Genomic DNA, 17,067 nt, shown 5'->3' on the forward strand with positions numbered 1-17,067 from the left:
TTTCCTCTGGAAATGGGTGTAGTGGAATTTACCAGTCCCTCTGGCTTCCCTCTATCCCCCTTGTTTTTTCCCCTAAATCCCTTCTTCTACTGTTTTTCCTTTTCATTTGCTGCTTCTTCCCTCAGCCTGTCTCCGAGCCAAACCAATTTGAATGCATCCAAGGAAGGATCTGCCATTAGTGCTGCTCTGTCTCTCCTCTTAGTTAGGATATATTTAGCCATCATCTTTTAGCTTTTTTTCTTTTTTTTTTTTTTTCCCTGGCTGTTCAGTGGCTTTAAAAAGCAGGTGCCGGGAACGGAAAGGGAAGATTAAAAGTACCTGCTGTCAGCTACCTCTCCCTGTGCAGCTGTGCAAAGCCAGCACGTGAGCAGAGTGGATAACAGCTGCCCCTTGAAAACCTCATTTGTAATTCTAATTATTACTTCTCTTTTTTTTTTTTAATATTATTTCAATAATCTCTTTCCGCACTGCTACAAATTTCCAGAGCAGCTATTTCCTCCCGTGCTGCATGTGAGTGTGGCAGATTGGGAACCCATCAAATGTCCTGGAGTGGGCTGGGCAGGCACAGATGGAGCCAGCCTGCCCCTGTCCCATAAGCTGTGCCCAAGGCTTAGACCCAGCTGCAGTGTGGCTACTCAGGGACCACTTGCAAATGTGCTGTCTCAGCCTTGGCAGCTTCCCTGCCCCTCCCTGGCACCATCATAGAATTTCTCAGGTTGGAAAAGACCTCTAAGAGGTCTAACCACTAACACAGCACTGCCACCACTAAACCCTGTCCCCATCTCTGCACTCCTGCCTGCACAGCACCAGCCTCCATCCCATTCCCTCCCTGAAGACATCCAGGGCTTATCCACAGCTTGCAGGTGGAGGAAGGGGCTATGCAACCTGAGCAGGGCCTTTAAACCTCCCTTGCATTCAGCACTTCCCTGATTTCTTGGCAGGCTCTGCTGGAGTGCCTTCAGGTTTGACCATTCCTGATTGCCACCTCTGTGGTGCCCCACTGGTTTAGGAGAAATCAGGGACAGACTGCCACAACAGAGACCCCAACACAGCACAGCTCACCCTGTGCTTCCCCTTCCTTCTCCCTGCCTCCCTTTCCCAATCTGTTTCATGTATCTTCTCCTTATTCCAGTCAAACAGTGTAAAAATACAAAAATACTGCTGCCAGAAACTCAGAGCTTGACTGTGCATTGGGGCACTTTGCACCCTGTCACCAAACCCTTGTTTTCTTATAGTTTTCTTGTAGTTTGGGGCTGAAACCTTCGTTTTTGTGTTTTCCAAAGCTGCTGGCATTTTGCACTCACTCACCCAGAACCACCAGCAGCAATCCCTGGGGTGTGTTTTGCTGTGGTGAAGCCAGCCAGTGGCTGTACCCCCCAAATTCTGGCTCAGGGTGGCTGTGGGTGCCTTCACCTGCCTGGGCTGCCAGGACCTCGCTGCTGGGAATGGGATGCAGTGGATGGGAGCTGGATTGGTGCTGGCAAGGCTGTGGCACACTTCTGGGAAGGCAGCCTGGCCCCAGGCGTTGCGACACTGATGAGATTTTTGTATTCCAAAACAAGGGCTGATAATGGAGGCAACGGAGCCGGAGCCACGGGAGGCTGCTGAGCTGAAAGAGACAGGAAGCACCTAATTAAATTAGATACAGAGCAGCATGAAGACATCTGAGTACATGTAGGGGCTGGGCTGAGAGGCTCTTGCATAACCCTGGGCAGAGCTCTGCAGTATGAAATGTCTCACCTAGTGCAGCCCGTGCTGGCCAGACCTCCAACAGCCCCGTTGTTGGAGCGAGCAGAGGGCTCAGGGGGTGGCACAGTGGGCAGAGGGTCTGTCCCAGCCTTGCTGAGGAGGACTTTGCTGGAACAGCCCCATCCCACTCCTGTGCAGAGGTTCACATGGATCTGGCACTGCCCTGTGCCCCAGAGCCAGGCTCTGGTTTAAACCCTACTGTGAGAGTGGCATTCCCTGTGGCTTTGTGCCTCTTCTGGCTGAGCTGCTGTGCTGCCCAGGAAGACACAGCCTGTGGCTGACTCCTTCCCTTCCCTGGGGTTGTACAGGGCTCTCTCTCCTCACCTCTGCCTGGCTGCCAGCTTGGCCTCCCCTGAGCCCAGAGCTTCCAACCTGCCACAGGGGACAAGGAAAAAACCACACACACACTTGTCCAATGCACTTTCTTTCTCTGGGTAAAACAACCTGAAGCAAAAGGAGGGGGTCAGCAGGCTGTAACCTCAGAGATGTGCAGAGTTTCTCTGCTCTGGCTCTCATCCCCCGTGCTCCTCACCAGTTGCTGCTGCTGCCATCCCAGCTGTGTTTTTGCCATAGTTACATTTGCCTGGCTGCTTCAAGCAGCACGTGGTTCCCAGCACAGTGGCTGTGCCAGGCACCATGGAGTTGCAGCCAGAAATCATCTGTCCCGTGTGCCTGCAACACGTGTCCAGGCTCCTGGAGGTTTTCCTCCTGGCATGACCTGCTCAGAGCATGCCTCAAACACCAGGGAGAGCCACCAGAGCATCCTGTGACTTTGCAGATCCGTGGGTGGGAGGATTGGCTGCAGTTCTAGAGGGGAAAGGGATGGAGGTGAACATTTCCACAGCATTTGTGTGGAAAACCAGGGAGCAGATGGAGATGTAGGTGGTGAGGAGAAGGGGCATTGCCACCCTAAACCCTCTGGTCACCTGCTGCCAACCTACTTTAACATCTCCTTGCCAACCCTGACCATTCAGTGACTCTGGCACAGCTGAGTGTGGCCTCCCCTGTGGGTACCAGGAGCCTGTGCCCACATCCACGTGGCTCTGCTGCTGTGACACCAGTGCTCCCAGGCTGGTGTGGCCAAGCACCTCCAAAACTGCTACCACGTGTCCTGGTTTGGAGGACAGGTGCCTGCCAATAGAGGCAGGAGCTTCTCTTTGAAATGGAGAATGTAAACCCCTCCCTCCAAATTATTATAGTTTTGAAATTAAGGGGTTCTCAGGCAAAGATATGGGAATTAGGAATAACAGTTCTTTACTAGGAAAACTAAAATAGAAATGCAGTATTACAAAGAACAATCCCCAAACACTGCCAGAGTCAGAATCCAAGCTGACACCCGTCAGTCAGTCAGGGTGTTGGCACAGTCCCATTCAATGGTGGCTGCATCCTCCTGCAGTGGCAGATGTGGTTCAGCTGGAGCAGTGCTCCTGGAGAAGGTGCAGTTTTCCTCTGAAGGTGCAGGGATAATGTGGAAAGGTCTGGCTTTCCTCTGGAATGCAGTGGAAAGAAGGTCCCTTGGTGTCCAAAATCTCAGTTTTTATCTGGGTAGGAAAGGCTTGGCTGCTCCCCTGGCTGGAGCATCTCCCAGTGGGATGATGGAATTTTATCAGTCATGCAGTGGGACTGACTGGGCCAGCAGCAGATGATATCTTCCTGGAGGGAGGATGGGCTGTGGGAAAGATAAAGATGATTGCCCAGCTGGTTTAAAGCTGGCCCATGAGCAGATAATATGTGCCAGGAGATCAGGGTCACTGCCCCACCTGGCTCAACAGATGGGGACAGAGTACACATTTCTGGCCACATCCTGTATTGCAATCCAACACCCCACACTGTGGGTGTGCACAGACCTCAGCAGCTGTACAGGCAAAGGCAACCTTACAGCTCTCTCTCTTTATTCTTCTATTTCTTCCCTTGAATCCACAGCTCTAATCATGGTTTTAAGGCACAGAGAAGACATGAATAAGAGCTTTGTGTAGCTCCAGCCATTTATCTGTAGCAGAGTATCTGCTAACCAAAAAGGCTTAAACTGGATTATTTGAGTGAAAAACCCCAGAGCCATCAGGAAAGAGGCTGCTCTTACATTAGAGCTGAGACAGGAGCTAAAAGTGTATGTTCAATCATTAGTCCTGATGCATCTTTCCTGTCAGTCCATGAGCAAGACCATTCTGTGGTGTTTTCTAAGTGATGAGAGAAAGACAGGACTCTACTGCTCAGTGGGGCTGAGGTGCCTCATGCTCCTCCCAAAGCCTCCCATCCAGATGTGCTCCTGCTCCCAAAGGCAGCTTGAGAGGAGCCTTTCTCCCTGGCCCAGGGCCGAGATGGCTTCGTGCTGCCACTCTCCTGGCACAGTTATCTCTCCTGGGAAAGATGCTCTGGCAGAGGGAAAGATGCTCTGGCAGTATGCTGTGTGTGATGAATGCAGGCAGCAAGGGTAGGAGACAACTGGAGCTCTGGAAAAATGTCTGAGCTGGGAATAGCAGGGAGGAAGGGAGAGGATGAGGAGTGGAAGTGGCAGCTGTGGCCTTGTGCTTGGCTGGCCATGAGCAGGGGGTTTAAGGTCACTCCCTTCTGGAACCACTGAGCTGGGAATTGCAGGGAGGGCAGCTCAGGGATCCTGTGTGAGCCTGACCTCAGCACAGAGCACCTGTTGGTTCTCATGGGCCTCTGGCTTTTGTAGCACCAGATCCTGGGGTTTGCTGGTGTGCACTGGTTTAACCTCTTCTCTTCATCCTTCTCCTTTGCTGCCTCAGTCCTTCCCCTCCAGTTTCCAGCCTCTCCCTGGCTTTTAATCTCCTTTCAGTTTTCAGGTCTCAGCAGGATCCTCTGTTATCAGATACTTTCCCAGGTTTTGGCTCTCTTTGATGTGCATCCCTTCCCTTCAGTTCTCCCACCACACACCTAGCAGGGAATTTTTGATGAAGAAGTGCAACTCCAGCCAGCACACAGAGCTAGATATTGTCCCTTATATATTCCAGCTGTGAGCTGGCAGTGCCATTAGGAGGGAAGTGCAAACATCACACCCTTCTGCTCCATCTGGATGGCACCACCCCAGGAAGCACAGACCCTCCTGGCCCTTCTGGGCTGCTCAAACAGCTCGGGCAGAGCCTGCTGGAGGAACGGGGAGGTTTGGGAGCCCTGGGGCAGCGGGATGGAGCTGCAGCGTCTGTCCTGTCCCTTCTCTCCCACCCGCCGCTGGTTACTCAGCAGGCTCCACACGTCGATGGAAACGAGCCTGTTTTTTCCTGTTCTCGAGGAAGCGCCGATGACTGTGATGCTCAAGGACGAGCCTGGGCCTCCCACTCCCCCTCCCTCAGCAGCACACACAAACTTACCTAAGCTCTTATCTTCACGGGCGCTGCCTGAGCAGCTTTTGGTTGGCTGGAGGCTGGAGCGATGCTGGTCCCCCTCCCGCTCTCCCGCCTCCCGCCCGATATAAAGCGCGGCTCCGCTCGGCTGCTGCAGCCGCCAGCCCATCACCGCGGGGCAGGAGGTGCCGCAGCCGCCTGTTGCACCCCGTGCCGCCCCCGGAGGAGCCGATGAGTTGCTGGATGCCCGGGTGCCCAGCTCTCAGCATGTGCCGGGGCTTAGCCGCGCTCCCCATCGCTTGCCTGGAAAGGTAAGGCGCTCCTGGGAGGCAGAGGGTTCTCTGGAAAAGATGCGCCTGGACCAGCCCCCGCTGCTGCGGATGTGATGTTAGGGTAGAAACTGGGGTGCACACCTCGAGGCAAACCCGCAGAGAAGTGAATTGGTGCGGCTGCATCCCTTCTGCTCCCCACGAGGGGAGCACGGGGGTGAAACGAGCGGAGGGAGAGGAGGCTGGACAGGGCTGTACAAACACACTAGGGCTTCTCCGGCTCTGCCTCCGAGCCGACAGCAGCAGGAGCATTTTTACCAACACGGCTGAACTGTTAAGTGACATGTTGCTCCTCCTGCAACGCCCCACGCTGCCGGCTTGACATTTAAACCCTCGTTTTTGTACGGGCGCCTTGGGACGCGCACACAGCGGCCGGGCCACACGCCGCCTGTCCCCTCGGGGGCACCCCGGGGACAGACAGACAGACAGACAGACAGACAGGAGCCGCTTCTCCTCCCCGCTAGGGAGGTGCCCTTTCCGTGCCCTCGCCGCTGGGACAGGCAGGAGCATCCCAGCCTATGATACAGCAGCATCCCAGCCTGTAGCACAGGAGCATCCCAGCCTCTGGCACAGGAGCATCCCAGCCTCTGGCACAGCAGCATCGGTGCCGCCGCTGCCTCCTAAAGGCATGGGGTAGGTGGATGGCGCTGCTGAGGAGCGCTGCCCTCCCCACGGCCTGGTGACAAGCTCCTGGGGACCCAGGGGCACCCCAAAAAAGAGAGCAGGGGAACAGCAGCCTGGCAGCAGGAGGATGCTCCCGCCTTGCCGAGCGAGAACAAATCGCTGTTTTTCCAGCGGAGCGCTGCCGGGAGAGTGGGATGGGAAGAGGAAGCAGGTTAGCTCCGAGGAGCTGGGGGGGCTCCAGCTGGGCGCTCAGCAGCTGCTCTGTTACCTGCCCCAGAGGAAAGAGCTCGTCGTGCTGTATATTCCATGTGTCTCTGCCTTGGAGGCGAGCAGGAGACAAGAGTCCCCCAGGCTTAACGCGCTGCCGAGCGCGGTTGCCAGGGAGCAGGAAAAGCAAGTGGGGAGCGCTTATTTCACACACCAGAGAGCAAAGAAGTGGCTGAAGCTGGGGAGCAGCGCAGGGGATGTTGGCAGCACTTTGGTGGTCGAGCGATCCCACCTGTCCCCTTCCTCTCTTCCAGAGCCAAGGATTTGAAGACCCGCTTGAGCATCCTGCTTCACAAACCCGAGCTGGGACACAAGACTGGGAGCTCCAGCAAGCTGCAGCTGGGCTCTAGGCGCAGGTAAGCCAAGCACTGCTCTGCCCCAGGTTCAGCCCGGGCCAGGTCCCCATGGAGCAGCTTTCTTTCCCGAGGGATGCTGCTGCCCATCTGCGCAGCACAGAGCACAGCTCCCCCTCCCGTAGTCCCACCCAGGCGGGCCGGGAAGGCGGATCACTTCCCAGCTCCAGCGGTTATAAAATCCGACGGGGGAACGGATGCTCTGGCATTAGGCACAGCGAGCAGGGCCCTGGCAAGAGGCAAGGAACCCGCAGGGCTCCTGCACTTCTCCCTGGTGGCTGGGATCCCTGGGGAATGCAGGCAGCATTAAACACAGAACACTAAATACTGCTGCTCAGGGCAGGGGGTCTTCCTGCAGAGGAGGCTCTGCTGGACCAGCACCAGCAGAAAAGGGCTCAGATTCTGAGCATTCCCTAGAGAACCTGCTGGACTTGTATCGGCAGAAAAGTGTTTTTCTGAGCATCCCCTAGAGAACCTGACCAGCAGCATGGAGCTGAGGTCGGGTGAGGCATCAGGGAAGGTAAAAGAAAAGGAGGAGAGAGGAAAGAGAGCCCACAGGTAATGGACATTGGCCTCTGGCTTTGGTTTCCTGCTGAATGCCACTGTCTCCCATCGATGGAGCTGCACAACTGAAGTGCTCCCATCCCTCACTGCCGGACAGCGAGCCTCACATCCTTTTGTCTTTTCCAGAGACTCCTCCCGAGACGTGCTGGAGTGGAGGGAGTCCTTTGACCAGCTCCTCAAGAGCAAAAGTGAGTAGCATCTTGTTTTCTTCTCTTGGTGAGAGCAGGTAGGACAAATGTACTCAGCTGTATGACTGAGGTCAGTGTATGATGAAATCTTGCCTCCTCCTCAAATTAGGTGTTTTAGGTGTTTTTCCTACCCAGATCTGAGGTACAGGGCTCATTGCCTGCCCTGTGAAGCTGTCCCCTTTCCTCCTGGCTGGGTGTTTTTGAGGGGCAGAAGTGTTGTCTCACTGCTGCCTTGGGACAGGAGTGTTGTCACGGGCATCCCATGAGGACCAGCCCGCCAGGGGAATGTCATGGTATTCCCAAACCACCCCTTTCTCCACTCTGGAGAGAAGGCAGTGTCTGCTCTCCGTGTCTGGTGGAAACAGCAATGCAGTCAGCTCCCCTCAGGCTTGTCCAGACAACTGCATTGCTGCCCTCTGTCTGTCTGTCCTGTGCCTCTGGGGATGGCTCCTCCACAGGGAGAAGGAATTCAGCTGTTTCACTGAATAACCGTGGCCTTTCTCCCCTCTGATATCACCTGTGTGTCTGTGATGCACAGGGCTCCTGTGAGATGCTGTCTGCCTCTCCCCTATGCAGGCAGCTCCTCCAGACCCAGAGGTGGGACCTTTTTTCCAGTCCCATGCATCATCCCCTCCCTACACTGGGCTCTGCACAATGCAGAAGTGACAAATTTTAATCCAAAACTAGTTGTCTAACATAAAAGCTCTTCCCCAGCCAGACAAAGTCCTTCCACAGTGTTAGACTGGGGCCAAGTGGGTTTTTCCCCCAGCCTTCCTCACATGCTGTGGTGGCTAATGAGCATCTCCAGCTTTGTAACTTAATCCACCCTCCCAGTGCAGCTTTGAAATCCTTGCTGCAATTACTCTCCCGTCCTCAGCACCTCGTTCCCCCCAGATCTCAGCTGAGAAATCAAAATCAAGGCACTGCTGCTCGGCTCCTGCAGCGTTCCGATGCGTCAGCGCGCTCCTCCTTAGGTAGAACTGGCTCTTTCCTGAAGCTGTAAAGAAAATACTCTGAAGCCCCATTACAGAAAGGTCAGATAAATAAAACCAGAGGATTACTTGTCTGTGGGAAAGGATTTTATTGGAGTCTAGAGGCCAATTAGCAGAGTCTCAGAGGGTGGAATTTGCCCGGAGGGAAAGGAAATCTGCAGATGTCACGGTCTGAGCTCCCAGGGCTGAGCTCGCCAGGCAGTGTCTGCTGCTGGTCCTCTTCATCCTTGCCTTCTGTCCCATTAACTGCTCTTCTCTCCCCTCCCCAGGTGGGGTAAATGCCTTCCACACCTTCCTGAAGACTGAATTCAGCGAGGAGAACCTCGACTTCTGGCTGGCATGCGAGGACTTCAAAAAGACCCGGTCGAAAACCAAGCTGGCCTCCAAAGCCAACAGGATCTTTGAGGAGTTTGTCCAAAGTGAGGCGCCCAGGGAGGTGAGACCATTTCCTGTGGCATCAAATAGGGTGGGAAAGGAATAAAATATCCTGCTGGGTTTTATTAAAGTGGGAAGATGTGCTCTTGCTCATGAGAGCTTTAATTTCTAACATCGCGTGGCCCATCACAATTGGCTCGTTAACGTTGGAACACAAATTGAGCCTGACCGTGAAGGGAGAGAAAGGTGCGTCTTCACCTTCATCTGAAGATGGATTAAAAGCAGCTTTTTGTCCTGACATAGGAGAGGAGTTAACGTTTGTGGGCGCTGCTGCCTTGCAGGTGAACATCGACCACGAAACCAGGGAGATCACCCGCAAGAACCTCTCGGGGGCCACCTCGGCCTGCTTCAACGAGGCGCAGGCCAAGACGCGCACGCTGATGGAGAAGGACTCCTACCCCCGCTTCCTGAAATCCGCCTCCTACCAGGACATGAGCCGGCAGGCCGCCAGCCGCGGCTCCAGCAAGCGCTCGCACACCTGACCCGGCCCGCGGCCAGGCGCGGGCGGGATGCGCTGCGTGCGCCCGAGCGCCGGGCTGCTGGCTGAACTGCTGGGATCTGAGCGGGATCCCCGGCGCCTCCCGCTAGCGTGGAGCCGGCACTGCGGAGCACGGAGCCTCCCCTCGCACACGCGCTCGGGAAGAGCTCGGGTTTGAGCTGCAGGTCCGGGGAAGGACATGGCATTCGTTCCCCCGAGCATCCACAAGCCACGAGCATCCTGCTCACGGGAGCCTGCCACTCCCACTCGCTGGGAATGGCCAGGATGAAAACCCCGAGGCTTGGTGGCGTTTTCAGCTGCACCTGCCTTCTCCTGATCCCAAGATCCTCCAGCTGTGTCCTGTGCATGCTCTGCATCGAAGCTTTCCACCTCCTTCCAGTGCAGTGACGTTCCTATCCCTCGCTTGAGCTCCACGACCTTCAGATTAGGCACGTGCCTGATGTTTTATTCCTATTATTGTTATTTATTTCATCATTGTTGCTGTTATTATATCTATATTTATCAGAGGAGCACTGCTGAAAGCACACACGCATGTCCCTTGCTCCGAGGAGCTTGTAAATTAAATTATTTTAGCTGTTGTAGCACTTAGCATGGCTCCCACCTTTCCTGTGTAATAATTTGAGAGGACCAGGCAGATTTGTAGCACAACTGTGGAGTGAGGTATGCCAGTAGCAGCAGGGAGAGCTGCTAGAAGCTTTGGAGGACCATGGATGGCAGTGCAAGGATGCTTTGCAGCCCATGTTGTTCCCTCTCTCCCTTTAAAGTTGTGGAAGGCATCTCAGCACACAGCAGCTTATCCTAGGCTGGGAACAGAGAGGTCAAACAGGCAACTCTATGGAAACCTTGATTTTCACACATGGGAGAGAAAACCCGGGGCTTTGCCTGCGTTTATAATTGGGCTTGGTGCTCCCTGGGATGGTGAAACCATTCTGCAGCCACAGCACTTTTCCAGAAACCCGTGGAGTGAGCCAAACTGGTGCTGTGAATCCAGTGACTGGGAGGGGTGGCAGGACACATCATCAGCCCAGAGCTGGAGGCAGCTCTTCACAAAGTCCCTCTCAGCAGGAATTCTGGACTCCTGGAGAGGTGTGGAGCCCACCTGGCAGCAGCTGCCTGGGTGGGAGATGTGGAGCCTGTGCTGGGCCCTGGGGAATGTGCCAGCAGCACTGCTCCCTGCTGCTTTCCAGGGCTCTGCTTATCCCTGAAGACCAAACCTGGAGATCCTTGTCCCACTGGTACTCACTCCTTGCCACAGGAACTCTCTTTTGCCCCCCTGTCCCAGCCACAGCCAGAGCACAGCATCCTTGGGGCTTTTCACAGCTGCTTGAGCAGAGCAAGGGACCAAGGACCAGTCTGGGGATGTTACTCTGAGTGCTCCTCCACCATCCCCATCCTGGTCCCACCTCTGAGCCTCTGGCTGTTGTCCTGGCTGTGTTTACAGGGAGATATCAGCTGCTTCCTTATTTATTATTTATTTTTACAACTGGAACCACCTTTGCTGTGTTACTGAAGCGGGTGATGCACAATGGTCTGTTCTCATTACTGACGTCAAGTTGTCCTTACAAAATAAAATATATAGCGAAAAATAGCCTGACAGCATGGGCTGGGTCTGCTTTTTTTTTTTTTTTCTAGTTGTGAACTTTCAGTTAAATTTTACATTCTAATTCTGGATGCTTTGCAAAGCTGCTTGGGTTGGCTGACTCAGGGAGCATTTCCAGTCACTTTAAAAGTGACAGTGTCAAGAGCAGGAAAGAAAGAGGGAAGAATTTTGAAGCATAAATCTTTGTGGTATTTGGTTTATCGAAGAAAACCAACCAGATGATACAAAGAATAAAAGTAGAAGGGAAGTTTTCAATGTATGAGCTGCCAAGGTATTCAGTACTGCTTGTGTTGCTCATAATTTCTGAGCCCATTACAGCACTGCAGTTCCCAATATCTGCTCAGTATTAGTAAAACACAAATGTCTTACAATTGAGAGGGTGCAATTTTTTATGCAGAAGAAACCCTGCTTTTGGGTCACTGACATAAATAATACCTGATTTTTGTCAGCAACAAAATCATCAGTGGGACCTGATGATTGAATTCATTGACAATGGGGAAACTCTCTGGTATCAGAGGGGTTATTAAAAAAAAAAAAAAATCAAATTTATTCCTGTGCAGAGTGTGTTGAGGCCTGAGCAGTTCCCTGGAATGCTCTGGGAGGGAAGGGGAGGGCTGCATGGAAAGAGCTTTCCATGGAAGCACCCTGGGCTGCTCAAAGAAGTGCTTGGAATAAAAACTCAATCAAAAAGTATTTTTATTTCAGTTGCCTTCCTTCTATTTATTGTGTGTTCTGGAAGCCAAAATTAACTGGCCTGCGTCAGCGTAGGAGAGCGTGAGGGGAGTGCCGAGGAGGAGCTGGAATCCTGGGGGAATAACTCAGGAATATGCATGTTCCAAGGTGCTACTATGAGCACAAGCCACCCCCTGCCATTCAAATGCATTTTACAAGCACCTGCAGCTGCAGCAGGACCTCCAGTCCCCTCTGGCACAGCCAGGCAGGGTCCAAGGATCACCAGGCACTGTAAAGCACATCAGCTCTGCTCCATCCCCACCTATCCAGAGGAAAGCAGGTCGAGCTTCCCCTCACCTTTCATTTCCTTTTAAATCAAGTATGGCCTTGTCTTACAAGCCAGGTTATTTAGGATCACCTTGTCAGAGGGAAGAAGTGAGCTGAAAAGTATCCAGGAAATATTTAAATTACTTTTCAGGAAAGAAAGCAGTAAAGAAGATTAGAAGCAGCCAGAATCAAAAATAATGTCGTTGTTGTTCCCTTTTTTTTTTTCTTTTCTGCAGCTTCTGAATGAAAAATTATGAATTTTCTTTGTCTTGCACACCTTGAAATTAATTTAAAACTCATTCTCCATTAAAAAAAAAAAAAAAAGCAAGCCAACAACACCAAAATAAAGAAGTAAAAAAATATAGAAGTAAAACCTTTTTGAGCTTTCTTTAGAAGACAATGTGAGGCTGTTTCCATCCTTGCTGCATCATGCATGGCCCAAGCTGAGCCTCAGCCTTGGTGGCAGCTCTCAGACCCCACAGCTGATCCTGGACAATCCCAATTGCAGCCCAGTTTCCTCTGAGATGCTTCCCAAAGAGAGAACCCAGTCACTAAAAGCCAGCCTTGCATCCAGCTGTGGCTGCTGCCAAAACCCAGTGGTAATACAACAAAACCTTCAAGCCTCAGGGGGGATAAAAATAACCCCAACCCACAAAACCACGTTTGAGAAAGAGGAGCCAAAGCTTCCCTCGGCTGGTTATGGTCACTCCCAATAAACCCTGGCTGAAGTTTCCCAGGGTTTGCAAATTTGGAAGGTTTGAGCTCCGGGGAGCCACTGTGCGGGCTGGCACTGCTCTGCCCCCCCAGGCTGTGAACACAAACTTGCTCCAGGGCCAGGTTTCCATGAGCCAGGAGGAGGGGGTGGTGGATTTATTTGGTGGAAAAAAAAGCCATTTCCCTGTGCCCTGGGAGCCAGAAGGTCCCTGCTCCAGTGGGACCAAGCAGCTTTGGGGTGGCCTTAGGACACGGCCATGGATGCAGGAGTGCACTAAGACAAGGATTTGGGCAGGTGGATGTGCAGATATTTAAGTGCAGGAATTCTGAGCTTTCATTTTCCATGGGTACACACGAGTGACAACAAGCTGCATGCACGTACATCCATGATTTATTTCTCTCTTTAAAGAATTCCATGAAGGAACGCTGTAAAACACTATCTGGATATGTTTTTGGAGGAAGCTCAGCAGCAGAGAGGTTGCACTGAGCCATTTCCAGCACTCCAAACCTCTTGCCCTGAGCTCTGCATGCCCTGCCAGCCCCCAGGCCAGGCAGCAGGGAGGGAGCAGCTGGATGGCATTGCTCTGCAGCTTCCACTCCAAGCCTTTGCCTGAACCACATGCCAGAACCCACAGCTGATGTGCTCCCACTCTGAGTGCCAAAGCTGTCAATACAAGGATTGGTACCCCTGGGCTGCCTCAGGAGCTGGGAAAGGATGAGAGAGAATTTTCCTGCTTTCTGCTGCTGCTGGGGCACTGAGGGCAGTGCTGGGGGCTGCAGCCTCCCCAGGGCTGGGCTGTCTGTGCTGGAGGGGAGCTCAGGAATGGTGCAGCCACAGCCTGGGCCAAGGATGGGTGTCTTGGGCTGTAATACAGGGTATGACCAAAAATGTGTATTCTGGGGCAGTGACCCTGATCTCCTGGCACATATTATCTGCTCATGGGCCAGCTTTAAACCAGCTGGGGCAATCATCTTTATCTTTCCCACAGCCCATCCTCCCTCCAGGAAGATATCATCTGCTGCTGGCCCATTCAGTCCCACTGCATGGCTGATAAAATTCCATCATCCCACTGGGAGATGCTCCAGCCAGGGGAGCAGCCAAGCCTTTCCTACCCAGATAAAAACTGACATTTTGGACACCACGGGACCTTCTTTCCACTGCATTCCAGAGGAAAGCCAGACCTTTCCACATCATCCCTGCACCTTCAGAGGAAAACTGCACCTTCTCCAGGAGCACTGCTCCAGCTGAACCACATCTGCCCCTGCAGGAGGATGCAGCCACCATTGAATGGGACTGTGCCAACACCCTGACTGACTGACGGGTGTCAGCTTGGATTCTGACTCTGGCAGTGTTTGGGGATTGTTCTTTGTAATACTGTATTTCTATTTTAATATTCCTAGTGAAGAACTGTTATTCCTAATTCCCATATCTTTGCCTGAGATCCCCTCAATTTCAAAACTATAATAATCTGGAGGGAGGGGGTTTCCATTCTCCATTTCAAAGAGAAGCTCCTGCCTTTATTGGCAGACACCTGTCCTTCAAACCAGGACAAAGGGGATGGGATGAGAAACAGATCATGAGATGAGAAATCCTGCTGGAGATCCACCTGCTCTCCTTGGGAAAGGCATCCAAGCTCAGATGCTCATCCTGACTCCTTGTCTGACTTGTTTTGGCTGTTTTACATGGATCTGCCCTGCTCTGCTTGCCCAGGCACTGGGATGTGCTGCCCTGCTTGGTGAGTGAGCTGCCTGCCTCGCTGTTGCCCTCACTTCTCCTTGCCTGTAGGCAAAAACTTCCTTTTTGGTGGTGATGATGATTGAGCAGCAGTCTAAAAAAATAGAAAACGAAGTTTAAAAAATGTGAAAATACTCCATAAAAGGCACAGATATGGGGGAATATAGTTCAGTGGTGGACTTGGAGGTGATGGATGATGGTTGGACTCGATGGTCTTGGAAGTTGGGCTCGATGATTTTGGAGGTCCTTTCAAACATAAATGGTTCTGTGAGAAGTGGTTGATGCTCTTTCATGGGCAGCATCACCTGCCATCCTTCTGTGGACTATTTTCCAGGGTTGTGTTCCAGCACTGAAAGTCACATCAGCACGGCCAAGCACATAAACCCTGGGATATTCCCACTTGGAAATATAATAAGAAAGCACGTGAACTGAACATGAAGAAAAAAACCTCATCCTACTATTCATTGCTCCTTTAAAAATTATTTTGCCCTTGGCAGGCAGTTTTTGTTGCCACATTTTGCCTCGTGTTTATTTGTGGCTGCTGGGAGGACAAGGATTCTCGGGAGATGTCATCTCAGGAGAGGGGAGGCAAAAATGGGTGTAACTCCATCAGAAACCAGGAAAAGGCAGATTTTCTTAGCTGTGCCCTTGATTTCCCTGCTGTCTGTGTTTCAGCAGCTCATCTCCTGAGTCCCTGGGTGCGTGGGGGGCAAATAATGATTCTGCAGATGTACAAATACAGCAGGAACTCCATAACCCAGAGGCAACAGAATGCTGGTGGAGAGGAGCTCTGTTACTCCCACACTTTAGAAAACCTTTGAAACCCTTTCATTCCCTGGAAACTGTCTACTGCAGGGACTCACAGATTAAACTTATGGCTCTGTAAAAAACAATTTGGATCAGGAAAGCACCACCAGCAAACCCTTTTTTGCTGGGATGCAGGCACAGGACACCCCTGCCACAGTCCTGCTGGTTGCAAACACCTCGTTCCCACCTCCATGGGGTTTGGGTTCCTATCATCCTAGGGATTTTCATCTTTCCACCATAAGATAATAAATTACTTTAATTAAAGCAGCAAGCCAAAGAAGGCTCTTGTACTGGGGTGGGTGGGTGATGTGATGCTGTTATCTTGGCTTTTTTTTTTTTTTAATGTCTTTTGGCTTTTTTTGTTTTTATGTCTTTACTGGTTTTGAAGCTGAGCTGTGCCCTTGCTCTGGTTGTTTGTCTGTTTTGCAGCCTGCAAACGAGTACTTGAACACCAGCAGCTGCAGCACACAGCCCTGGTCAAACCAGGAGAGATTCTTCCTGTGAGTTAAAATGAGAACCTGACAGCTGTGAGGCAGATTGGAGATTGCTCCCTGAGTTTTCACAGTCTCTGTCTCCTTAGGGCTGTGTCAAGCTCTCCTGTGGCAGCACAAACCCTGCAGAATTCCATGCAGAGACCGTGGGATGTTCCCAGCCCCTGTGGATGCTGTGGGAAGCAGGATGCCCAGCACCACAAGGAGGTACAGGGATGTGACTGCTGCACAGGCAGAGTTTAGTGAAAGCTTTCGTGGAGATGTGAGCCAGCAGTGCAGCATCCATGAGGACTGGGATATCCATGGAAAACACCTGCAGGGCTGCATCCACCCAGCCTTGTGCCTGTATCCACCCAGCCTTGTGCCTGTATCAGGCCGTGTCTCTGTGTCCACATGCAGATTCCCAGTCTGTGCAGGTGCCAGGGCACCATGGAAAGCCAGGAATTATTTGAGTGACGCAATTCCAGCCCTGTGAGCTGAATCTGCTGCTGGCACAGTCCAGTGGAGGTGGCTGGGGGAACTGCACAGGCTCTGCTGAGCTCATCCCACGTCACAGTGCAGCGAAGGAAACTGGGTGGGACTTCCAGCCTGGGCTCCTTTGTGTATTTCCTGCACAGGCTTTTCAGGCAGATAAGGAGGAGCAGGCTGGGTGTTTACACAAGGAGCAGGGTGCCAGGGTGATGCCAGGACCTGCCTGCCCAAGCCGTGAGGAACCCACAGATCTGCAGCTCAGCCATTCCCTGGGTGAAATCCAGCAGTATTTAGTCCCCTCACATGGATGGACTTACCAAAAGGTGAGGAAAAGATTGAAATTAAACCCCAAATGCCCCCCAGTCCACAGCCCTGGTGTATTTAATGCCTCCATTGCTGAGCAGATGTTTCTGAACAGGCTCTGGGTGTATTTTGCTCATGACTTCTCTGCTGCCTGCTAAAAAAAGGCTGAAACACCTCCCCCAGAACCCCAGCATCCTCCTGCAAGCAGATAAAACTTTCCTTCCTGGCAGGAGCCAGCGCATGTTTGGGGACCCTTGCCAGCTGTGTCATTGTGGATGGCAGTAGGCAGGGCTGGGTGACACATCGGGATACAGTGGTCAAAAGTCAGCGGGGCGGGGATAGAAATACTTAAACACTTCCTGGAGTGCAGATCTCTCGGCTCTGCTGCTCCGAGGAGGAGCAGGGAAGTGCTCAGCCTCTCTCTTCCCCCTCCCAGGGTTCTGCTGTCCTGACAGGGGTGAGGAACCTGAGCCCCACCGTGCCTAGAGGATTCTGTGCTGCTTTTCTGGCCAGGAAAGTAACTTTTTTTTTTTTTTTTTTTTTTTTTTTCTGAGTGGCAAAAGATATAGAAATTAATACAAGGGGATGAAATGCATCTAAATCAATGAAATACTGTGTTTATTTCCTGCTGGGCAGGGAAAT

General features: G+C 52.3%; 1 protein-coding gene across 3 annotated transcripts; it reads left to right on the forward strand.

Moving 5' to 3' along the window:
• The first annotated feature begins 5,127 nt into the window (after positions 1 to 5,127).
• LOC130256127 (regulator of G-protein signaling 16-like) lies at positions 5,128 to 11,430 on the forward strand. Of its 3 annotated transcripts, none has more exons than XM_056497469.1 (5): positions 5,128 to 5,365; positions 6,529 to 6,630; positions 7,318 to 7,379; positions 8,641 to 8,807; positions 9,088 to 10,896. In XM_056497469.1, the coding sequence occupies exons 1-5, from the start codon at positions 5,286 to 5,288 to the stop codon at positions 9,286 to 9,288; spliced, it is 612 nt and encodes a 203-aa protein (XP_056353444.1). In that variant the 5' UTR covers positions 5,128 to 5,285; the 3' UTR covers positions 9,289 to 10,896. The 3 variants fall into 3 exon arrangements, with proteins under 3 accessions (XP_056353444.1, XP_056353445.1, XP_056353446.1); XM_056497470.1 differs by lacking the exon at positions 5,128 to 5,365 and adding an exon at positions 6,014 to 6,218; XM_056497471.1 differs by lacking the exons at positions 5,128 to 5,365; positions 6,529 to 6,630 and adding an exon at positions 6,813 to 7,185 and having other exon boundaries at positions 9,088 to 11,430.
• The last annotated feature ends 5,637 nt before the right edge of the window (positions 11,431 to 17,067 follow it).

This window comes from Oenanthe melanoleuca, chromosome 8, assembly GCF_029582105.1.
Source record: "Oenanthe melanoleuca isolate GR-GAL-2019-014 chromosome 8, OMel1.0, whole genome shotgun sequence".
NCBI lineage: Eukaryota > Metazoa > Chordata > Aves > Passeriformes > Muscicapidae > Oenanthe > Oenanthe melanoleuca.

Bases quoted from the DNA above. Each gene is read 5' to 3' on its own strand.
- LOC130256127 (XM_056497469.1), top strand. From the start codon at position 5,286: ATGAGTTGCTGGATGCCCGGGTGCCCAGCTCTCAGCATGTGCCGGGGC. The intron at 6,631-7,317 runs GTAAGCCAAGCA...TGTCTTTTCCAG, and splicing joins CAGCTGGGCTCTAGGCGCAG to AGACTCCTCCCGAGACGTGC. The intron at 8,808-9,087 runs GTGAGACCATTT...GCTGCCTTGCAG, and splicing joins AAAGTGAGGCGCCCAGGGAG to GTGAACATCGACCACGAAAC.